The sequence below is a fragment of the Gobius niger genome (genome assembly GCF_951799975.1).
Source record: "Gobius niger genome assembly, chromosome: 8".
NCBI lineage: Eukaryota > Metazoa > Chordata > Actinopteri > Gobiiformes > Gobiidae > Gobius > Gobius niger.
In genome coordinates, this window is record NC_136859.1 from 17,715,040 (window position 1) to 17,737,667 (window position 22,628).

The window sequence follows — 22,628 nt, forward strand, 5'->3', positions numbered from 1 at the left end:
CTGGGCCCGTGCGTACGTCTTGGTGCCGTCAGTGTTACGCATGGAGCGGAGCTGTCCTGTGATTGGGGAATATTTCCAGTGCTTTCGGTTCCCTCCCATCCGCCTGACAGTCACAGCAGCCTCCTGTCACCCAGAGGTTATGCCAGCCGGGAGTACGGCCGCAACTATGTGATTTGGGCTCGAATAATAGCGCTGTTTGGGAGTTTGACCGTGCATCTTTGCTGTGAGATTAACCGGTCGAAAGCGGAGACCTATGCTTGGGATCGGCGGCTTTGTTCCTGCGAAGGCTTGTTGTGGGAGCTGCTGGACGGGACAGCGGACCATCGACTGAGGTGCGTCCGATAGCACTAGTACAGGTTTGTTTGCTATCCTCTGCATTGTGTACTGTCACTTCGATTGAGTAAAACAACACTAAAGCATCACGCATAATGGTACTTAACGCGTTATAACAATCTGCTGTGCGACTAGCAGCCGCAGCTTTACATCTTTGTGGGGCAGCTTGTCATGTGTTTAGCTTAGTGTTGACCCGGGTCACTTTCACCTCTGTTCTCCTCCAGCTTCCATCCTCGACTCTCATCCGGACATGCTTCCCAGCCTGAGTAGAGCCCTGCGGCCCGCCCTCTCCTTGAGAGCCCGGACTGGACTGATCACAGCCGGACTCAGCAGTGTCCACGCTGGCGGTGCAACCCCGCTGCCCGTGTCCATGCTCATACAGCGGTGTAACCTGGGCACGCACCCCCTGAAGGAGCCCGTGGAGCCCCTCAACTCACCCCAGGGAGCCAAGGAGTTTATTTATAGTCTGCATCCGACAGAGCGGACCTGTCTGCTCAGAGAATTGCACAAGTTCGAGTCTATAGCTATAGCTCAAGGTTAGTAGCTTACCTACACCACAACATGTCACCTGACACTGCACAATGAAGAGCAATGAAATGTGACAACATTCGCCTGCTATGGAGGCCTGGAGTAATATATTGTAGGTGTCATACTTTGATACTGATAGAAAATCTGACTTTCTGAACCTGATCCACATCTTTGACCACATTTATTGACCCGATCATAGTTAGAAATGGGACAATGTTCTATAAAACCTGTATTTGTCAGATGAAGTCCTTATTGGTTCCACAGTTACTAGTACATGGTGAGATATATGGATATGGATGTTTCATGGAGGACACGGGGTGTCATCACATGGGTTTAAAATGGTTGCCTCTCTTGCCAGGGGTTAGTTGGACATCCCATAATGCATTAAATTCCAGGATGAGACACACAAAAACTCTCTCAGACATTAGAGAGAGAGAAGTGACTTGATCAATACAAAGGCAGAGTAGGACAAATGGAAGAAATGAGTGATGGTGGCACTGAGACTTTACAGCACCGCAGTCACAGGCAGAGTCTACCCAGGACTGTGGAGCAAACAGTGTCATAACTGTGACATGTGTCATACTATACAGCTTTGCACCTACCACAGTGACTAGACTGTGATGTGGAAGATTCTTGCCCCAACACTCTGGCATCTATTTTGTGAGGTTTTTGCCTTATAAATAGAATAGCTTGTCAACAAAGACAATATATTGTATTTTTTACTATGTCTTGCAATTATTCATTTTCAGCTTTAATGTTTCTCGAATCTGTGCAAGTATCTGCTATTAAGCTGCAGTTTATGACATGCTCATTAAAGGACGTTACAAGGCAGTGCAAAATGTTAAGCATGGCTGCACAGTGCATTCAGTACATTATGCTCTTTGTAGATGAACATCACAAAGCCATATCTGCTTTAACGCGTCTATAAATGCACAATGTAATATGTAGAAGCTTAAAACTACTACAGTCCTATAATGGAATAATGCACATCCATTTACAGTTGCTATGTCATATTGTGCTGAATAAGCCTGAGATCTAAATAGCTGTTTTATGAGCACATGGTCAGTCATTGTGAATAATGCTCATTAGTATTTCAAAACTACTAAGACTATTGATCTGTTTGTTCTTTCTTGTCTCTAATTAGGCATTTTTAAAGACACTTTATGAATCCCCTTAGATGTCATATTGATTAATTGTCCTTTACATATATTTTTTTTTTACATTTGTCTCCACATCCGTCAAGACATCAATCTGAAACACCCTCGTCTGACTAAATTGATCTCCATGTATAGGTTAGGCTGGACAGCAAAATCAATCAAATTATCCATCTTGCAAATCGAAATCTCCACAGACGTCATTACTGGATTTGTTAAACTTTCTCCTTTACTCTCGTTTCCATTCACTCTCTGTATTAGACTCATATCAGGGGAATTGTCTGGGAAGTCTAGTAGACGGAATCAATCTGACCCATAGTTATTTGGCGTTTCAATGAGATCTTTCACGCTCGGCAAACCTAATAGTACATCATTATTTTCCGGACACTGGGAGATGATTGCGTCCTTACAGCATGCACCACACAGTCATGTGCCGCGTGTTTTCCACATACACAGCAAGAAGATAAAGGTGCTAGGTATAATAAAACAACTAGCAGTAGCTTGTTGAATGTTGCGATAACAATGTACAGTAGACAAGATTTAAGCGGGACTGAATCTTGTTTAAGCAAATAAATAATCAGTGTTTAGGCTAAAAAAGGACTAAACTATGTACTAAAACGGGGAACAGGTCAGGAACTAGTACAAAAAACAGGGTTAAACCAGCAGTGCTTTAAACAGTACTAAACTATAAACCATGTAGGAAGAAGAACTAAATCAGGGCTAAACCAGAACTAAACCTTTACTTATCCAGGACTAAACCATAGATGAAACCAGGAAAACATTCAATTCAATCAGCTTTGTCACATCTACTAAACATCATCAAGCACATGCTTAGAATCGAAATGTTGTTTCTCTCATTTTATTGATGCAACAATACATAAACAGAGCAATATCAAATACACAAAAGGGAGGGACAGCCTAGTGGATCAGTCAGTGGGACGGTCACTGATCGAGACTCTGCAGTCTCCTCCCTGAGGCAGGACTCAAGGGGCTGTGAGATGGAAGTGATATCTCATTCGGACATTACCCTGTCTGCTCTGCTCCGGGAAAGACAGTGGAACAGGCCCTGTCCAGATCATTGTTAAGCCAAAAACACATAAATGCGTTTCCCAGCTTGACCAGGAAACAGTGTCTTCTTGAATGACTCTGACGTTTTTAGTTGGTTATTAAACAGTACCTATAGAAGATTCGTATTTCTGCTAGCCATTTTTCCATTGGCAAGTGCTTTTCCAATACTGTATGGAGCAGCAAGTTTCAGCTCCTTCAAGCCGTACAGCAGGGCAGTGTTGAAAGGTAGACTCAGGTCACTTTGACAGCGGGCACAGATAAGTGAGGCCTGTCGGGATACAGTCACTGTCAGCTCTCCTTGATAACAGCCTTCAGGGATCCTCTTACCTGCCGCTGGATACGCTGGCTGCACCGTTAGCTGAATCTTGATCGCAGAACCGGTCTGTCACACTGACTAGCTTACTAAGATGGATTTTTTTTGATACGCTTATCATCATCCATCATAATTCCTCTCAGACACCGCAGGACACCTGGAGCTGGCCTACTTTTCTTTAATGTGTATGTGACGCAGTCTGCTGCTGTCACCCTTGGCCTGGCATTTCTCGGCACTACTCCAGTCGTGCCTCAATGCCTTCATCTTGTTCGTAAAATGTTTTGCGGCTACTAGACACAAGTGGCATTTTCCCACTAAATTAAGTCCTAGCTTGTTGTTCCAGTCCTGTGAGCTTCAAATCTTATGAGAATGAGAAATGTGTGCCCCGAATAACGCACTAAGATTTGCATTGTTGGTCTACTGTGGGTGAATTATGTAAGAGCCAATAGTGTAGCTGTCAATCCAATCTGTGAATTGTAGAGTGTGGTATGAATCTATTATCAAGCAGTTTTCATTTAATACATGTAACTAGAACAAGGAAATGAGAAGAAGAAGAAGAAGAAGATCTTTATTTATCTAGCGCCTTTCACAGACATATAGTCACAAAGCGCTTTACATGAGACAATTGAACATTCACTCCATTCTCGGTGGTGGTAAACTACGTTTGTAGCTTCAGTTTCCCCTGGGGGAGACTGTCAGAAGCGCTTTCGCAACCACACACGTCTGCGCCAACGGACCCTCTGACCACCACCATACATTCACTCACACACATCATTCATCCTGGCCTATTGAGATACAAGTTATTATTACTTACACAGCTCCCAGAGACTGAATCAAATCATAGAAGCCTAATGTATTCCTTGTCACAAGCCCAGCTATATGAACATATTTGTCTTATGGGCATCAGGTTTTCAAGGAACAGGCCACTTTTTTTTCCATACTGAGATATTTTCTTACCTGAGCTTAGACGAGTTGATGCGTACCTGTCTGGTCCTTGTGTGTGCCCTCAGTCACACAAAAGGAGGATTTAGCCTCTCCTCCTCTCCTCGATGGGGCCAAATGGGGTGAAGTTAGAAGCAAACAAGCTCTTCCACATTTTCCCTATTTAAATATATTTTTATATCCTAAGTGGATAAAAAGGGGTAATATATTGTAAGGTATAATAACACCTTAGGAGAACTAAGGTGTTAAGGTGTAATAACACCTGAGGAGAACTAAGGTGTTCTCCTAAGGTGTCTTTGACGTCCGTGCTGTAATATCTTCACTTTACTGTACTGACGTCTAAGCGCTCCTAAGGTGTTATTACGCCTTACAATATAGTACCCCTTTTTATCTGCTAGAAAATTGACGTATTTAAATAGGGGAAACGTGGAACAGTTTGGTCACTTCTAACTTCACCCCCGTTTAGGTTCATAGAGGAGAGGCTAAATGCTAACAACATGTTTGGTCTTTTTGCATGACTGACCAGACAGGTACGCATCAACTCGTCTAAGCTCAGGTAAGGATATATCTCAGTATGGAAAAACAGTGGCCTGTTCCTTTATATGCTCCAATGCCAAATCACTATGTTTTTTGCCACCTTGGAGGGCAGGTGTTTTACAGTGCAGACGCTTCAAAAGAAAAATCCAAGGTTTCCTTATTGTAATAGCTTGTTTGTTGTTTAATGCATGTAATTAGACAACTGCAATTGCAAATTAACTTAATATTTAAAATTACCAAAGATGCTTGCTCCATCTGGGTCTGCTGTAAGACTACAGTGTTGGTGAATGACTCAGTGGCATCTATAGTGAGCTGTTCTTCGCACGGGCCCCGGTGCAAAGATAATATGAGGGGAAGATGAGAGATGAGATGGGGCCAATTTGCCTCTAAAGGAGGCACTTTGGAGAGGGGTTATTGCAATGAGCGGAGGATGTCGACCTCTCTGACCCACGCTTCTGCAGGCGGCATACACAATTATCGTTCTGACCTCTCCCACTACGTTTTCACACATTGTTTTCACGCTCTACTCTTAATGTATTCTGGCTATTTATAACACGGAAAATGTATGCCTCTACTAAGCACTGAATTCGAATAATCTCGTGCCAAAGATAGTTTTTAAGACTATGAGCGAGGAAGTAATTAACGGAATTGTATTCATTTTCAGCAAATCAGAAAATTGTCCCTAAACACTCCTGTCTTGCATAAGCAAAGATGGAGGACCCAGCGTTGCTACTTCAGACCTTTTTACTTTGAGCCACAAAATCTGTTAATCTGAATTATGATTTTTATTTCAGTAGTAAACGTTTGTATTTGTGAATCAGCAAGGAACAGGGAACCCAACCCAGTACCGAAGAAAGCAGCACGAGATAAACAGAAAACAGTATCCTGCACAGAATCACCGAAAGGATCTGAACAGTGTTCTGTAATAATGAATTCTCATAGAAATATAAAATAATATATGATTATTTTGTTTTATATTTTGACAACAACAAACACCTTATGTCTTCATTTTGTCTTACCTGACCTCTGCTTCCCTGACGTAGAGGATGGCTTTTACCCAGCCGCAAATCAACACAATTTCAATCAAGTTGTCAACCACCTTCAATCTCGTAAAAACACAGGCCTCACAACAGGCCTTTGCCTCCCAGCTGATGTAGTGGGAGCTTTTCTGATCCACACCACTCTGCTGGAGGAGCTTACATGCCCAGTCTGCTGTATTTTTCCCCGTCGCTGTTTGTACATCTGGTAATTTATGTTTGACTACGCACTGCAGCCATCACGCTCCGACTGTACAAGTGCACTTAGCTGCCAGCCGGGCTTCTCTCATTAATAACCAATCACTGTCTTCCGGCCAAGTGGATTGTTGGCTTTAGTGGTTTATCGCTGGGAAGCGTAGCACAGATGAGTTTCAAGTTACGCCCAACCAGGCTCTTAAAGCAGTACTAATTAACTTGTTTACCTTAATAAATCCTTTTCGTTGTCCCTCTGGGGGTAATACAAGTGTTAATGGGGTGACTGGAGGGTCTTTTATCTCCTCCTGGTAACTCTGGCCAGAAAACCACAATTGCAACTTTGCTGCCACCGGGTAGGTGTCACCAATACACACAAATGGAATCACGAAGAAGAAGCTAACAGGCTAACGGGCAAAGCTAACTGCGCGCTAGCGCCACTTAAACAGTATTTACAGCCTAGTTTGAGTGAAAAAAAATATTTTCATTGTGTAATTAAATGTACAATATCCCTCTTTCCCTTTGTATTTTCTGTCTGCGTAGTATTTACTCTCACGGATAAGTAATGAGTAAAAAATCGCAACATGCTACAACACCTGCAGTGGCGCTTAGGCCTCTAGGGGTATGAGTTAATTGAGTTAAAGTTGATGTAAGTCAAAATAATGATTAATATCGGACAGGGGACCTAGTTGTTCATTTGAATCCTGTCTTCTCCCACATGGGAAAGTGTAATGCAGAATGGCTTAGGGTTAGGTGGATGCTCAATTCCAGTTGTGTTGGTAGTTGACTGTACCAACATTTGGTCAAATATCATTCTCCACACTTCACCCTTTGCCTTGTTGTACAGTCCTGTCCAATAACGCATACAGGCCAAAAACTAAAAAACAAATCCATGTATTGGACCCTGCCCTCCACCTGACATTATTACATCGTCACATGAATGCCACCTATTATATCCTGCTCTAGATTCTTTAGTAAGAGATCCATCACTGGAGTTTATAAATTGCATTGCATATCCGAGAGACTTGAATTGAAGAATGAAGACTCACATATTCCCATTCTTGTTGAATAGAGAGAAATTCTCCCCTGTGTTGAATAGTTTTACTTTCGACACTTTTAAAAGAAATAATTGCGCGCTGAGTAAGTGGGGCCATGGATAAAAACAGCCCTGTATGTGAGGAGGCTATCATCCAGTTGGCAGTAGCACCAATTAAAATTTAGGAGGAAGAAAATATGCTTCTGCTGCATATGGTCCATCGCTCATGAGAAGCCCAGACAGATGGATTAAGTTATGAATTAAATTATACCGCCGCGGCCGGAGCCCATCATAAAATTACCCACTGCAGGAAGCATTTGATATTCACGGTGATAGTCATGTGGAGAACATGTCCATTCAATCATAAGGAATTCAGATCGAAATCATCAGTCTGTTCAAAGACACGGAATACATCATGTTAACCTATTCTCACATTTCCCCTCCATTACATTTTCTAGAATAAAAAGAGTTGTATTAAAGAGATTATCCAGCCTGAAATCTTGGTGCTTGAATGCTTCAATATGGAAATTGAGTAAATTGCTGTGGGGAAACCCCAGAATATTAATTGTATGTTCAACGTGACAAATTTATAGCATTTTTGAAATAGTTTTTATATTAAAGCCACACCGCGTAGATTATTTTACCTAATAAAGAAAACTGAAATACAAACATTTATTTTATGACAGATATTTTCATCATTGAACAATTTCTCATCAATGTACAAACAAACACGTGCCTTTGCAGTGAGCGGCTCAGCTCTGCTAAGACATAACTGTAACTTTACTGGGAGTGGATACGCCTCCAGTTCGTCTCCATGGGGATGTCGACTAAAGGCAGCAGAATTTGATTACCCATTGCAAAAAATGGCATTTTCAGTGTCGAGCTGGTCATTAGGAGCATGTTTTGTACTGATGGCACCAGTATAGTCCAAAATGTTCCGCAGTGTGCCTTTAAGGACAAAAGTAAACAATAGTCCGTTGTACATCCAACAGAAAGACAACTTAAGGTGTCTGCAGCACAATTAATGAGTAGACAAAAGAGACAATCCTGGGACAATCTGGAGTGACGGTGGCTTAGTGGCTAAGTGTTGGCCCTCTCATATCAAGATTGGCAGCTAGAACCAAGCTGTGGCCAGTGCATCCTGCCAATATGTCCCTGAGAAAGGTGCTTCATCTGCCTTTCCTCCAATGCCTGTTTACATTGGTGCATAAATTAGTGGGCGTTTGCGAGTTCAAATCAATGGCCGCTGGCTGCTCTGCTATGGGGCGACGACACTAGGGGCCATTGCTGTTGTACCTCCATATAGCCCCTAGTTTCCCATTGGAAAGCACTGCACTTTAGACACATTAAAAACAACTTTAAACGCTGGATTAGCTACATTTAAAGAAACCAGGCTGGTTTTCATGAGAATTTTTTTCTTTTATTTTTTTCTCGTATACTAATGAGGGCAGGACTTTGATTGACAGGCCGTTAGCATTAGAGCTAATGACTGAACTACGTGCCCTGCCAGGGCCGAGTCTACAGTGAAGATCCCGCCCTTATACCCTTTTTAGGAACATGCTCCTTCACAGCAGTGTAGAAGGAGTCTGTAAATCTGCCATGATTTCCCCCTCAAACCTAGTCATTGTGGCAAACAGGGAGGAGTGAGGAGCAGTTGTCTATTCTTTTTGTGGTTCAAATGCAAGACAAATGGAAACTGATTACAGCCTGTTTTTGTTGTATGTGCATTGTCCATAACACGGCTTGTTCTGACCAATTGATCATGCTAATAAATAATTCTGGATAATTCACGGTATCAACAGACCCACGGCAGTCAGTTTTAAAGCCCTCAGCGCCACAGTTACTGTAAAACTGGTTCAGACAGTGTTGATTGGTGGTAATGTTGTTGTTGTTTACTTAAGCCAAGGTAAAAATGTGTTATGACAGAGACAGATGTTGAGACACTCCCAAAATTGCTTTTTCCCAAACTTTCACCAGCTCTCCTTTGCCCTCAGTTCAATTCAATATGTCACTCTCACACCCCATTTAGTCAGTTAGCGTCCACCCCTGGCCCAGAAAACATACAGTGCACGAAATAGAAAAGCCAAATGGAGCATAGACAGGCCCAACGTCACTTTTTAAAAAAACTTTCTTTCCCCCAGACAGAGAATTTGGTGAGAAAGATGGCAGCTCCACAGTGCAATTACCCGGCAAAGTGGGGACACCTGTTTGTGCCGGGTGAACGGGGAATCTCATTTTGAGCATGATCAATAATGAACTGACAAACTCTCAACGGAGCGCAGCCAATTACCTGCAATTAACTTTACCCAGGCTGCCTCACTGTACCGCTGAGTGCAAATCCTATTGTGTTTTGCGATTAGGTTTTTACTGCCTATCACCATGGGAGTAAATTACATAAAAATAAATATCCTAATAGCATTATAATGAATGAGGGACGTTTATCTACCGTCCAAAATGCACCTCATAGGAAATACAGTGTAGCCGGAGGTGAACACCATTGCAAATAGTCGGGAGTTTTTAAAAAGCCAGCATATGATCTCCCTTGTGGCTCGGCATTTCTCCAGGAGTTTGCGGTTCGTTTCTGAATCTATCTGGTTTCCGGCTTCCCCCAGCCGTCTAATTGGCGCTATGGGAATAGATTTGTCTCCTCATTTGTTTTTCTGTCAAAGAAAGTTCAAGAAGAAAGTACTAATACTTTCCCATGGAGTAAGTTCATTTTCTGTGAAGTTATACTTCAGTGCTCTGATTTCAGTGGCTTTGGGATTTCCTTTTGCAGGTGCACACAAAGTCAGTAGAGTTTATGCAGAGTGTCTCTTGGCAGAGCTCATTATACGCCTCAGTGGAGGGTGTATTTTTAAGTTGTGACTTTCAGAAGGCCTCTGCCAAAACAAAAGAGTTTTATCTACATGCCAAATTATGTCAATCAAGAGTGGAATGGGCTTTGGAAAATACAAGTTTACTGAGGCAATGAATGTGCAATCTAAAAAAATGTCTTTGTTTACCTTATGGGTAGGATGGACGGGTTTGTAGCCGGTGAGTCAAGGCCCTATAGGTAAAAATAACATAAGCACGTATGGATCTGTAATATTTTCCCTCCTCGATGCTGTTTGCCCTAGTTTCTCTGCTCCTCTGATGTCCTGTGTCCCGTCTCATAAATCACCCCGGAATAAGAAGGTGTTGATTTATAACTGTGGGCTGACACTGTCGGCTTGTTCTATTGATCTTTCACACCAGTGGCCTTTTCATATGCAAGCTCCCATGCAACATTTAAATAGGGCACCAGACATATACATAACATATCAGACGTAGAAATACATTATGCAGTTGACAAAACCACAGAGGCGTGACGGCCCTGTTCTCCGGACATGGGCGGTGTGACTCTACAAATCGATGACAGCCCCAGGAGAAAACCTGGATGTTTTCTGTTATACCTCACTGGCTCTGGAACAAATATACCTGACATGGAAGTGAAACACTGAATTGTCCATAGCTCTGCAAAAAAAAAAAAATGCTTTATTTTTCTGTCCAAAATACTGTACTATGTCTCTATTTGTCATCTTCTGTTTGTGAGAAAGAACAGCTTGGCATTCAGAAGGAGATATTTGTCTGCACAACTGCTAATCCAAGTGAAAATGTCTTCACAGATTTGCTTTACTGAAAATCCTTGTTCACACTCTAAACCAATATAGTAGGATTAGTTGATTGTCCAGGCTTGCAGTTTTGGTGTGGGTGTCTGTATCTCTGCAAGCACAGCGGGGGCATGGTGACTTCATAATGTGTAGTGTAGTGTACTGTGCTCGTATAGTTTACGCTCAGATACCAGGGAACATGAGGCCAGGCCTGTTTTTCTTTTCTACATGTAATGAACCATGACATTGTGTGGTTAAAATTCTTCATAACTTTAACATCATCCACTGCATGTCCTCCATGTGCTATACTGGGTGTTCTCCTATTGCTGAATGATTTGAGTGTGCATGGCTATACTGTATGTCTGTTTGTCTGTGAGCCTTCCAACTAGTTGGAGTCTGTGCAAGATGTACCCACAGCATTCTTGGATCGCCTAAAGTCACATACTAAATTTAAAAAAACTAACTTATTTTAATCGTGACACAACCTTAGCTCTAATTCACTCGTGATTGACGTCTTCGATTAACAGATCTGTGCTTTGTTTATTAGTAAACATCTGTTGAACGATGAGGGTTTTTTGGTGACTCTGCAGTAATAGGAGTCTAGATAGGAATCAGTGTGAACAAAGCCGCCCTTGTATTGAATTAAGCATTTGCTAGGCCACTTATCACAGCCCATTAAATGTCCTCCCCGCTCCTGTCTGTTACAATTCTGCAGAGGCAACGGACCAGTGGGGTTTTAAAAAACAAGGTGATCAATATCTGATGAAATAACAGAGGAGGTTTGGGGCAGTACATGCTCATGCCAGTTATCATAGTGCTGGAAGAGGGTGTGCACCCGATAATGGCCTTTTTGGTGAGGAGGCGTTCACACTGCAGCACTGTCATTCGCCCCCATTTGTGCGAGTGATGGAAAATTTGACATTTTGTCTGGATTTGTGATTTCATAACCTCACACTAATTTATAGAAGTGTTTCCTCTGTGAGTCATAGATTTCTGAAGAACATCCTGTGGTGGATAGGGATGAGTTACATTTACTCAAGTACATTTAAAGGTGCACTATGTAACTTTTTATGTGGAAAAAAGGACTTGATATTTGCGTGTATTTGACGTTTTAGTGACTCTGTGGCGTTATGAGTGCAGCATTGCACCTTTGCAACTGCATTTTTAAGACACCCTACGTACTTGTTATTGAGAAAAATATTTTGAAGTAATCGTAATCTTACCTAAATAAACATTTGGGTTTTATCGGTCTAATTACGTGATACTTTTGTGCTCAGCTGCTCAATACTGAAATCAACCTCTTTTTTTATTTCAACTTTCCTAGAGGCAGACAGCATTTTCACATTCTCATTAACATCGATTTTCCACTCGATGACCTCCCCGACATAACTTCATTATACTGGTTTGAAGCTAAAATTGTTATTTCCCGAGAGTTATTCCACAGAAAAACAATGTTTTGTATGTTTTTGCGGGCGGTCATCTATTTCACGTTGTTTGACGTAGCAGTTGTGTTGACTGTGGTGTTTCTCTAATGGGCACAGAACGATCATCAAGATTCCAATTAAAACTCAACAGAGCTCCCAAATGAGCTCCGATGTGTTTGTATTCTGCTGCTATTTATTTTCTTCTCAAGTTGTTTATTATCTGTCTCTTGATGTTTGGATAGAACCGTTTTGCATAATGTGAAACTGTTTATGTGCATGGATATAGTTGTTAAAATGGCTTCCAAAAACTGGGCAAACATTTCTTTTGATAGGTTTCCACTCAGAGCAGTCAGTCCTCACGTTGTCAGCAACATGAGATCAGGAGGAACAAAGAGGTATGAAACCGGTAATATGACACCCGGAGAGGAAGGCGAACTTGGGTGTGCCCAGTAGGAACAACAGGCATTGGAGGAGCACAGCGTTTTCCCTGTACCCCCATGTAATAGGTCAAGGCATACTGTCCAAACTTAGGCTGCATAATTCTGGGAAAATGTCTAGTAATTTAGATTTTTCTGACTAGATTACGGGCTTCAAAGTCAGGATTCATTTCACGGTGTGCAGCGTCTTTAATATTTGAGAGAACACTTAAAAAATGTTAAACTAACACTGGAGTCACGTAGGACCTGTGTGTGGAGGTCTTAGCAGGTTTTAGACATAACAAGACCCCATGGAGCCAGGGAGAATGATTGTTTCAAGACTAGAGGATATTATAGCGCCTAATTCACTTCCCCAATACTACAAAAACCGATCAAAGAAAAACATAGCAGAGGTAATTATTCACAAAGTATTTCCCCTTTTCTTAAATGCCAGGTTATGCACAATAAATACTCCTAATTGCTAGCTGACATTTACTGAAAATAGCTTGCGCCTCTCCTCCACTCAGACTGGTCTGGTCTTCTCCTGGTTGTAGGAACTCATTGAGAGCGTAGTGTGTCTGCATGCGTCTCCTCTGGGGCCGTTACTCCAACCTGATTTGTCCTGCAAAGAGAAAGGCAATACTACTCACAGTTCACGGAGCCGACTTCATTACTTGAGCCACTGGAATCCAATTTACTGCACAGGAAGCTACTCCCGCCTAATGTTTTTGTGTCTTCACAGCCTATATATGTGGTCTAGCTGGACTATTTGTGGTGTAGTTGGTCTCAAAGATGTTTGAAGAGTTAGAAAAGTCATGTTTCAAACTCTGTAATTATAATCCTGCTGTGTCTCCTCTTGGGCAAATGAATTAGCATTTTCTGATATGACCTATGACCTCCACTCGGGGATTGAGGAAATGTGGGAACGCCATTTGCTCTGCTGCTTTCATCTCTGTAATTTCTGCTTCTATTACCCAACCCTTCCCTCGCTCGATGTCTCGCTGGAGTCTCTGCTCACGCTGTTAGCCTTGGCCTTGTCAAAAGTGCCTACATGCATCTTCAGGGGCATCACAGCGTTGGCGATTGTAGAGGCAGATGTTTAACATTTGTGTTTTGTCATCTCTACAGGGCAAATGGAGATCGCACCACCCACTGCTGCACAGCTAAGATACGGTATGAATCACTTTACTGTTTTATGTACAGGTATTTAAAATCATACTTCGCCACAGGTGGATGCTGTGGTTTAGTCATCTGTAAATGCACTCAATCAACGTGCAGAGGTAATGAAATGTCAATATTAAATTACACTGTTGACTTGGATAATATGTGTTTTTCATCATGTTTGTTGTTGTCAGTGTGTCCCCTGAGAAAACCTCGTCTAACCAGCTTTAATGAGCATTTAAGTTATGCATTTCTGTGTCTGCATCACAGCGTGACCATCTGGGATCGTTTGCAGCGCTACCTGTTCAGTGGCAAATTATTTTCCAAGAGATCATTAGCTATTGAAATATATAAGCAAAACTGCCGACAAATTCACAGTGGCCGAGCGGCAGTGGTTCAGTGGTTAGAGTTTTCGCCCACAAACCCAAAGTTTGATAGTATGGACTTAGTTTAGTTTAGTTTAGTTTAGTTTAGTTTAGTTTAGTTTAGTTTAGTTTAGTTTAGTTTAGTTTAGTTTAGGATTCTGCTCAAAAGGAGTGGGCTGAAGCAAGAAGCTTATGAGTGCCCACCCCCAACTCAATGCAATAAAACATTTTAATTTCACAATGATAAGAAAGGACATAGTACAACAGGAACAAACCAACAACAAAGAACAGCAGCAAAAAAATATTTTATGCATTCATGTGAATCAAGTAATCTTACTTAAGGCATTCACCTTAAGTAAGATTACATGACTGAAACTCTGCACTGTATACATTCCCAAAAGGGAGTAATACTAATTACAAAGCAACAAAGATAAGCTACCTTATCTTTGTTTGATAACATAATAAACCGTAAGCAGCATTTACACATACACACAGTGTACATGTTCTTGCATCCTTCCATGAAATAACTATAGCCTTTAGCAAATTACTTTATCAATCATACATTTAGCAACATCATATTGAGATTAGTCTCATTAGCAAAAGAGAACTTGTTACATTTAATGATATACAGTATGTTGTTGTTTGCGCAACTGGAAAAATTGTTCATAAAACTAATTATTCCGATATAATACTGTCTTGACCAAAAGGTGACGTAATTTCAACTGTATACTGAATAGACAAAAGAAGTCTGATATAATCTATATATTCTCTCCATTTATCTGGACATAAAGACTGTGATGCAAAGGCTCAAAGACAGAATCGCACATAAAAACACACTCATAAGTCACCAGTTCCTCCTTCTAAACCAAACCAGAGCCACGTGTAAATGACTCGAGGAAACATGTGATTTGTGTCTGATGCAATGAGAACACCCGGATCAAGCATCCAAAAATATCCAGAAAACAATCCCTTCATTTCAATCACATGGGCACTCACTCGATAATAGCCACTTTATGCATTTCTACACATTTCTCCAGTATCTTAGCCTCCATCTCATCAGCGGTCCCTTTAGACTCAGCCTGTTTGTTTTACCAGCACAAGAGCCTCTTCCACACACTGCGTCTCCCTGCAGCTTCAGCTCTAAAAACCCGAGTGCTGGTGTAGACCTACTTCACACTGCATAAAAAAACAAGTGAATCCCTGGCGTGGCATTGTAGTAAACGCCTATTGTCAAGAGATGCTGCGTCTGCGAAGTTTGAAGCAATGAAAGAAGGTACAGAAGAAAGGACTTTGAAAAAAAAAAAAAAAACATCCTGCAAAACAAAAGTGCCCCAAACCATCCGTCTGATGGTTTGGTGCGCATTATTTGGAGGCATTGTGCATTCTGCAGTTCTGTCTTTTTTTATTTATTCTACACTCGCTTTTTGCACAGTTTGGTGTTCAGCAAATGTTATTCTGTTGTATTAAAAATATCAGATATTTAAGATAAATTAATAAAGGGTTGTACTCTCTTTTCCAGTTCTTCTGCACAATGCACTCCCTTTCGTTGGATTTGGATTCCTGGACAACTGCATCATGATTCTTGCTGTAAGTCTGAGCTTTCCTTTTTGGTTTATTCCTGGTAACCAGTTTTAGATTTTAAAAGAAGAAAAGTATTGAAAATTACTACTTGAATTGTTGCAGAAAGCCAGTCCTGACATGTATGGCCAGTTCACTGTTTTTACTGTTTGGCCTGAGTTGATCTATTGTTATTATTCTGTGTTTTTCCCAGGGTACACAGATTGAGTTGTCCATCGGAGTGGTCCTAGGCATTTCAACAATGGCTGGTAAGACAATCAGCGGCTTTGTTTTCTTTGATAGCCTTTTCCTCACTCTGCATTTTCAGCATTGACTTTTCTGCAGAAAGTGCAATGCATTGAGTCCTTTAACGCTGCACTACCTGAAAAACTCTGTTATCAAACTGCGAAAAGTCTTGGTTGTTATCCTTGTAGCCCCCGCCTTAACCAGTGCATTTTCTCCAGTTCAGTTTTACCCAAATCTAAAAGCTTTGGAGTTTACAGCCTATAGAGTTACAGCCTATAGATCAGAGTAACGCCTCATTTGAAAGTCCTACAAACCTGATGTAAACTGATCTTTTTCCTTGCGTTGTTGCCGTCACTTTTTTCACTTTCTTTTTCATCTAATTTTTGCCACTTTATTGTCACCTTGTTGTGACTGTTTTATTGCTTTTTTGTAATTTTTTTGCCACGTTTTTGTTGAGTTTTTGCCACTTTCTTGCTGCACTTCCATCGCTTTTTTTGTTACTTTTTTTTGTCTGTTTTTTTGCATTTTCGTGCTCGTTTTCTTCTTGTTTTTGTCGCTATTTTGGCGCTTTGTTCAAGAAGTTTTTACATTTGGCTAAAGCCAAACTGGAGGAAATGTACTTGGTTCAGGTGGGGGTTAAGAGGTTAAAGGTGCATTATGGAACTTTTTACGAGAGAAAACAAACCTGATATTTGTGTGTTATCGACCTTTTTTGTGACCCAATGGCTCGATGAGTGGTCATCATGGCGTCTTTACTTTCCATCACAGGGACCTCTGCAACCTGCCAGCATCAATTGTTCAAAGGTTTTCTGGTGAGAGAGTCAGTCACCCGTGAAAACCTACCAGAAAACAAAAACTCTAAAAACAATTGATCCTGGAGCATCATAGAGGCCACTGTGATAGACAGGAAAGGCACCATGTTAACCACTGGGTCACTCAAAGGTCAAATACGCACAAATAAAAAGTTTTTGTTTTTCACATAAAAAGTTCCATAATGCATCTTTAAGTAAAGACTCGCAGCTGTTGCCTAAATGCGTTTCCAGCTCTCACACATTCAGATTGTTCCTTTGAGTTAATTAGAAGCCCGTCTCAGCCAGAGTATATTTAACACACAGCAGCACACGGGGTCTGTTTTTCTTTCTCAAATGCTGCGTTTACAATGTAGATCCTCTACTCTACTCCAGCAAGCTTTAATTACTGCAGCTTCTTAGTTACACATCCCCCCTGGGAAGTAAAACTATTACTTTAAAATAGTAGTTTTTAGAAGGTGATAGTTTTCAGACTGCCAGCTTTACAGTCTTCTCCCTGTTCATTAGAGTAATTGCCTGTCAAGGTATATTAGAAATGTCCTTCCATAGTTGCTTTCCACACCCAACTTGTTCATAACACTGCTTCAATAACGAAAAACATAGAAGATGAAAACGTGGAGTGCAGTGATATTAAAAAATGTGCATATAAAATAGCATTGCTCGATGACAAGAAAAGGAGAGAACATTTTAATATGCATTTGCTGTGAATTTCATACATACATACATTTCTTTCATGCTCAAGACACTGTAAACTATACTACACTCCCATATAGATTTTTCTGTTTATTGATTTACCCTTGAAATGAATTACTTCTATAGGAATAAAACAAAAATACTAGACTTCTCTCCGACGTCCTCTCAGCTCTTATCTTTAGGGAACCCTCCATTTTCATTTGGATTCCTCAGACACTTGTTCATTCGTCTTTTCAACTGGGTTGAGTTCAGCTTGAGCCCATTTCGAGGCGGTTATAAACAATAGCGTTATCAGCTGCAGCTGCCGACGTCAGATTCATTTCTCGACAGACTCCCAGACGTTTGACAGACAGAGCCCGTTATCTCCCAACGCAGAGCTCCTCCAGTTTAGGCTGAACAGTGAGCTCTAGGCACTTACATAATGCCGTATCGATCAGAAAACGACATTAAGTAGATATTAAAGGACACAGTCTTTGAAACACGGGCTCTATACTCACTTCACTTCTGCAGTTGCTCAGTCTTGTTCCATGAGGGACTTGAGAGACCAGTCGTTATCCAAGAGAGTGCAGGGTGATTTAAAGCCACTGTCAGATATGGATAGTGGTCGACCAGTCACGGGAGCTGCAGGAGGTGAGAGTGTCTCCGCTGGCTTAGTCTGAAGTGAAGAAGGGTGTCTTGTTGAACTAATTAGAACATTTAAACAGAGGTAATGACGTGACAAAACTTTTAATTAAATCCAAATGATTAATAAACAGGTGAGTCTGTCCACCCACAACATTGTCCTAAGCTTTACATTGTTTGGGCTTCGTTTTGGTGAAGGAGAAGGTCTAGCGATGGAACGATGAGGAAGGTCGGGAAGAGGAGATGAGCGATGACTGGTTGAGGCAGGCAGAGGAGAATGAGTACCAGGCGATGATAGGATTCACAGCTGAACAGGAGTGGTTCGGCGACATTTAATGAACGGCCTCGGTGAAGCAGCAACGATTGTCCTCCAGGCTGAATATTCGCTTTATGAAACAACAAGCTGTGATGCGCCGTGTCTGAACCAGCCAGCCTGTCAGCTATAATTTAAGCTACCGAAGCTTGTGTCTTGTTGTGTGTTTGCCTCATAAAAACACCTTTGATAGTGCCTACTGCAGAGTGGAGGCATCCCTCACACTTTATCCATCAATATTTCCAAATCATTGCTTCTCCCTTTTCACATTTGTCCTTAATCCATCCCATTACCCTTGAGGATATGATTTGGTGCCACCCACCAACAGGTGCATTGATGAGAAACTGTTATATATAAACTCCATCTTTATAAGGTCGTAATGTTATGCCTGATCAGTTGATGTTCTGTGTGTCTTTAATATATATTTTATCTCTTTTCATTTTTAATGGTTATGAAATTCTGAAGAAAGAATAGAGCTTTTCTCCAGGTGTGCTGAGGTATGACTGAGGTCCTTACCAGTCTAAGAAGCCCTTTGTGGAAGAGAAATGAGCTTTACAGACTTAACGACCGTTGACCTTCCCTTGTAATTACATTGGGAAAGTCAGAGAGCCTAATGAAGACTGATGCTTTCTCCATTACATTTGTCACCTCTGTAACTTAGACACTTGAGGTTAGTGACAATGAGGAACAAAATAGTACAGTACAAGCTACAGAATGAATAATGAACACAAATAATGCTTTTAAAGAAGTAGCAAGTACACAACAAAATATTCAGTCTGTTCTGGACCCCTACAAACTGAAATGTGTGTGGTTGCTTGATGTGTTCAAAATATGCACCGTGAACTGAATGTGGATTTAAATCTAATGGCAATTGCAGTAGTTGTTAGAAAAACTGCAATAACATTTCCCATGGTTCCTGAGCAGTGCTTCATTTGTAAAATAGTAGTTTCAGGAACTTCTTGTCTGATGTGATGGATTCAGGGAACAGGCCACAACATTTGCTGGAACACTCTCATTAAACACTGCTGTGTGCGCTCGGATCATTTCCAACTGCACAGCAGCCTGGGGACCATGGCCGAAATTTTCGCATGGAATTGGGGACCAATCACATAACAAGGAGGGACGGCAAGACGATGACACGCTATCTGACATACGGAAGCTTGTTTGTTTACAGATTTTTTTTTTTTTATGAAAAAAGGTTATTTAAGGATCCATGACAGCAGCAGATGCGACACAATTTTTCAATCAAGCTTTAGACTGTGTTCTAAATAGTTTAGCTCGAACGTTTACAGCGGGTACGTCATATGTCATCTGATACAATTGGCTATGGCTACGCACAGATACATATGATAGACATTTGTAAAGCCCTTCTATGAGAAAATTCATTGGTGGTCCCCAGACTAAATAACACTTGTAATTTTAGTCTGGTGTTAGCCAGGCTAATTAAACACCATTATATCAGATCAAATCTTTGCCGGATCCTTTACCCTGAAAACAAACCGGGAATCGAATTAAGCACTGTCCATCCATCCATTTTCTTCCACTTTTCCGTTGGGTGCAGCTGTTGGAGCTGCCCAAATCACACTGCACCAGCTCCTATGGCTCCTCCTGCAGGTGGTGGGTCCACGGGAGGACGGCCTCACGATTCAAACTGGGCCTGTTGGTCTCTCATAAGGGGCTTCTGAACCGCACTTTGTCTGACCCATCACCTAGGACTTGTCCCAACGACAGAGCTTCAGGATCATTTGGGTGCTCAAACTCCTCCACCACGTTAAGGTGGCGGTTCCAGGAGGGGTCTTAAAAAGTCTTGGATTTAATTGGATAATGGTGAGTTCGAGTTCAAAATGATTAGTATATTCTATAAATATTCCATGTATTCCATCAGTAGACGCCCTCCGGCTTGTCAGAATATGTCAGAGTGGTGTGCTGTCCCATTTTATCTTTTAGACAAGATTTCACATACAGTATTTGCATGCTCATTGGTGATGTGGGCCAAGTAAAAAGAAATTTCCCGTCTCAGCAGCAGCCAGATTTACACTGGCATTTGTATTGAGGACTTCCTGTTTATTTCCCTTGACAACACAGCGACAGACGGTCAGACTTTATTTAAACGCCAAAAATTGATGTGTTTGAAATTTTGCATCTCTCTCTGCTCTGAGATGCCACGTTTCTGTTGTAGATTAAAGTAGAGGCGAATTTTCTGCATGCCACTTTGCATTTGTACTTCTTTTGCTCAGGTGTATCATCTTCAAGATTATATTAAAACGGTTGTTTGGAAAATATGCAAAAATGAAATATTGACTTTATTGTCAATTAAAAGAAACCAACAAGACTGCTGAAAAAATAATCTTCCCATTTTTTTAAATTTTTTTTTACAATTTTGCCAGAGTGAAATCCCTTCCTGTTTAGATGCATAGTAAACAGTGATCTTTACTATCTCTGCACACTTGAACTGATAGACCGTGGCCCCAGTGCTTGCAGGTACGCGGTCCATTTTTAAGATGGATGAATGCATATTATCGGCTGGTCCCTGCGGTGATTTTTGTGAATAATTCAGGCCTTTTTTCAGCCTGGAAGCCACTGCAGTCAAACCATTGTAAAGAGACCGGAGACTGTGGAGCTTTAGTGCAGATGGCTGTGCTGCTGTTCCCCTGGGGTCTGTTGTTGCTTCAGCAGCTGAGGCAGAGTCCCAACCCCAGAGTCACCGACAATACAAAGAGTACAATATACAACAAAGACATAAAAGGGGGCTTAAAAGCAATGGTTTACCAGGAGTCTATAAGGTCCCTACTTCTTTTTCTGCTGTGTTTTGTTGGCATTTCCACAGCATTTTTAGTCATGTTGCCCACACTGTGTAGCATATGCTCTTTTGCCATTCATTTGGTGTAAAGAAATTAGTAGCTTATAAATTGGTTTTGCCTGATTGGATTATGAGCACATAGTAAATTGTTTCTGCGTTTCTTTTGTCACTTGTAACAATTCAAACTTGGAACGTTTTTCATGCTGTTTAGCTATTATGGTGAAAGTAGATGAATTTCTGTGATGATAAATAAGCAGCTGAGCCCGTGTGTATTTGTGCCAAACGGCGCGCACTCACCGGTAAAGACCACAAAACGCCTGAAGTCAGCGGAAAGTCAAATAATCCAGTGTGCAGAGTGCAAATCTTAGCAATATTTGCATGATCATTGCATAACTTTTCCAAATGGAAGAGTCCCAGAAGAACCATGTGCAGCACAATGTCTGTGTAGGGTCTCACTTGTTCAGGCGTTGTCCATCTTGAACAGCTCACCTCCACCTCAAAGCCACCAACACTCCTTTGAGGACAGAGAGGTCAACATTTTAGCTAACGAAAAACGTTGGTTTAAATGAGGGTTCTCCTTGTAAAGAGGGAGAACCCCTCCATGAACAGGAATGGAGGACTTTGATTTCATCTTTCTCTAGTGTACAGAAATCTCGAGGGCTCTGTCATGTTAAGAGGCTGAAACTCAACCTAGGACAGATCAATAGGCAGGTAATTAGCAATGATTAACTGAGATTAGTGTTGTTTAGACTGAAACTTAAGTGTGAGTGGGGCCGTTAGGACATGGAATTACAAAGACTTTAATTACAAAGATGTTTACCCACAGGTGAATGTAGCTGTTAATATGGTTGAGGGACTAAGCCAAGCTGAACTCCTCCCTGTGTTTTTTATCTGGGCTGTGGGCTGAGCTGAACCTTAGTGTGCTGACAAAGCCTTTTGGATGATTGCAGATTACAAAAGACGACTCAAGAACCTCCATTGAACTTCTGCAGCACAGCTTTTTTTGTGTCTCAGTAAAAGTGAAACTGTGCAAACACATGGAAATCAGCTGATAGGTTCGTTCATTTGTTTAGGTCACTCTTTTGTGACTATAGTGAATTCAGAGTGATCGGAGAGGAAATATCTTATTAAAGAATTTTGCACGGCCAAGGTAACAAAGCTTGTTTTATGCAGAAATGTTCCAAGATACAATGATGATCTGCTATTTATAGTGTGCTATGAAGGGAGGATGAGAAAACTGATACAATATTGATTTCATATCATTGATTTCTTTGGGATAAGTTTAAATTGTGTATCTAAATTGTAATGAGTGATAGAACAGGTCAAAACTCCTGATTATCAATATCAAAAGAAGAGTGAGGCCAACCATGTTCAGAGAATTTGCACATTAATATGAGAGAGTCACAACAACCAACATTCTCTTCTTTCATCCTCAATGCAAAAAAGTGATAATT

General features: G+C 41.2%; 1 protein-coding gene across 2 annotated transcripts in view; it reads left to right on the forward strand.

Annotated features, from left to right (window-relative positions):
* Positions 1-86: 86 nt before the first annotated feature.
* Positions 87-22,628, forward strand: part of LOC306967351 (transmembrane protein 65-like) — a 31,268-nt gene continuing 8,726 nt past the window's right edge. The window contains exons 1-5 of one of the 2 annotated variants that reach the window (XM_079562339.1): positions 87-356; positions 558-869; positions 13,738-13,782; positions 15,655-15,722; positions 15,907-15,961. In XM_079562339.1, coding sequence (XP_079418465.1) covers positions 584-869; positions 13,738-13,782; positions 15,655-15,722; positions 15,907-15,961 — 454 coding nt within the window. In that variant the 5' untranslated portion in view covers positions 87-356; positions 558-583. The remainder of the gene's footprint in view (positions 357-557; positions 870-13,737; positions 13,783-15,654; positions 15,723-15,906; positions 15,962-22,628) is intronic. The other variant, XM_079562340.1, reaches the window with a different exon arrangement.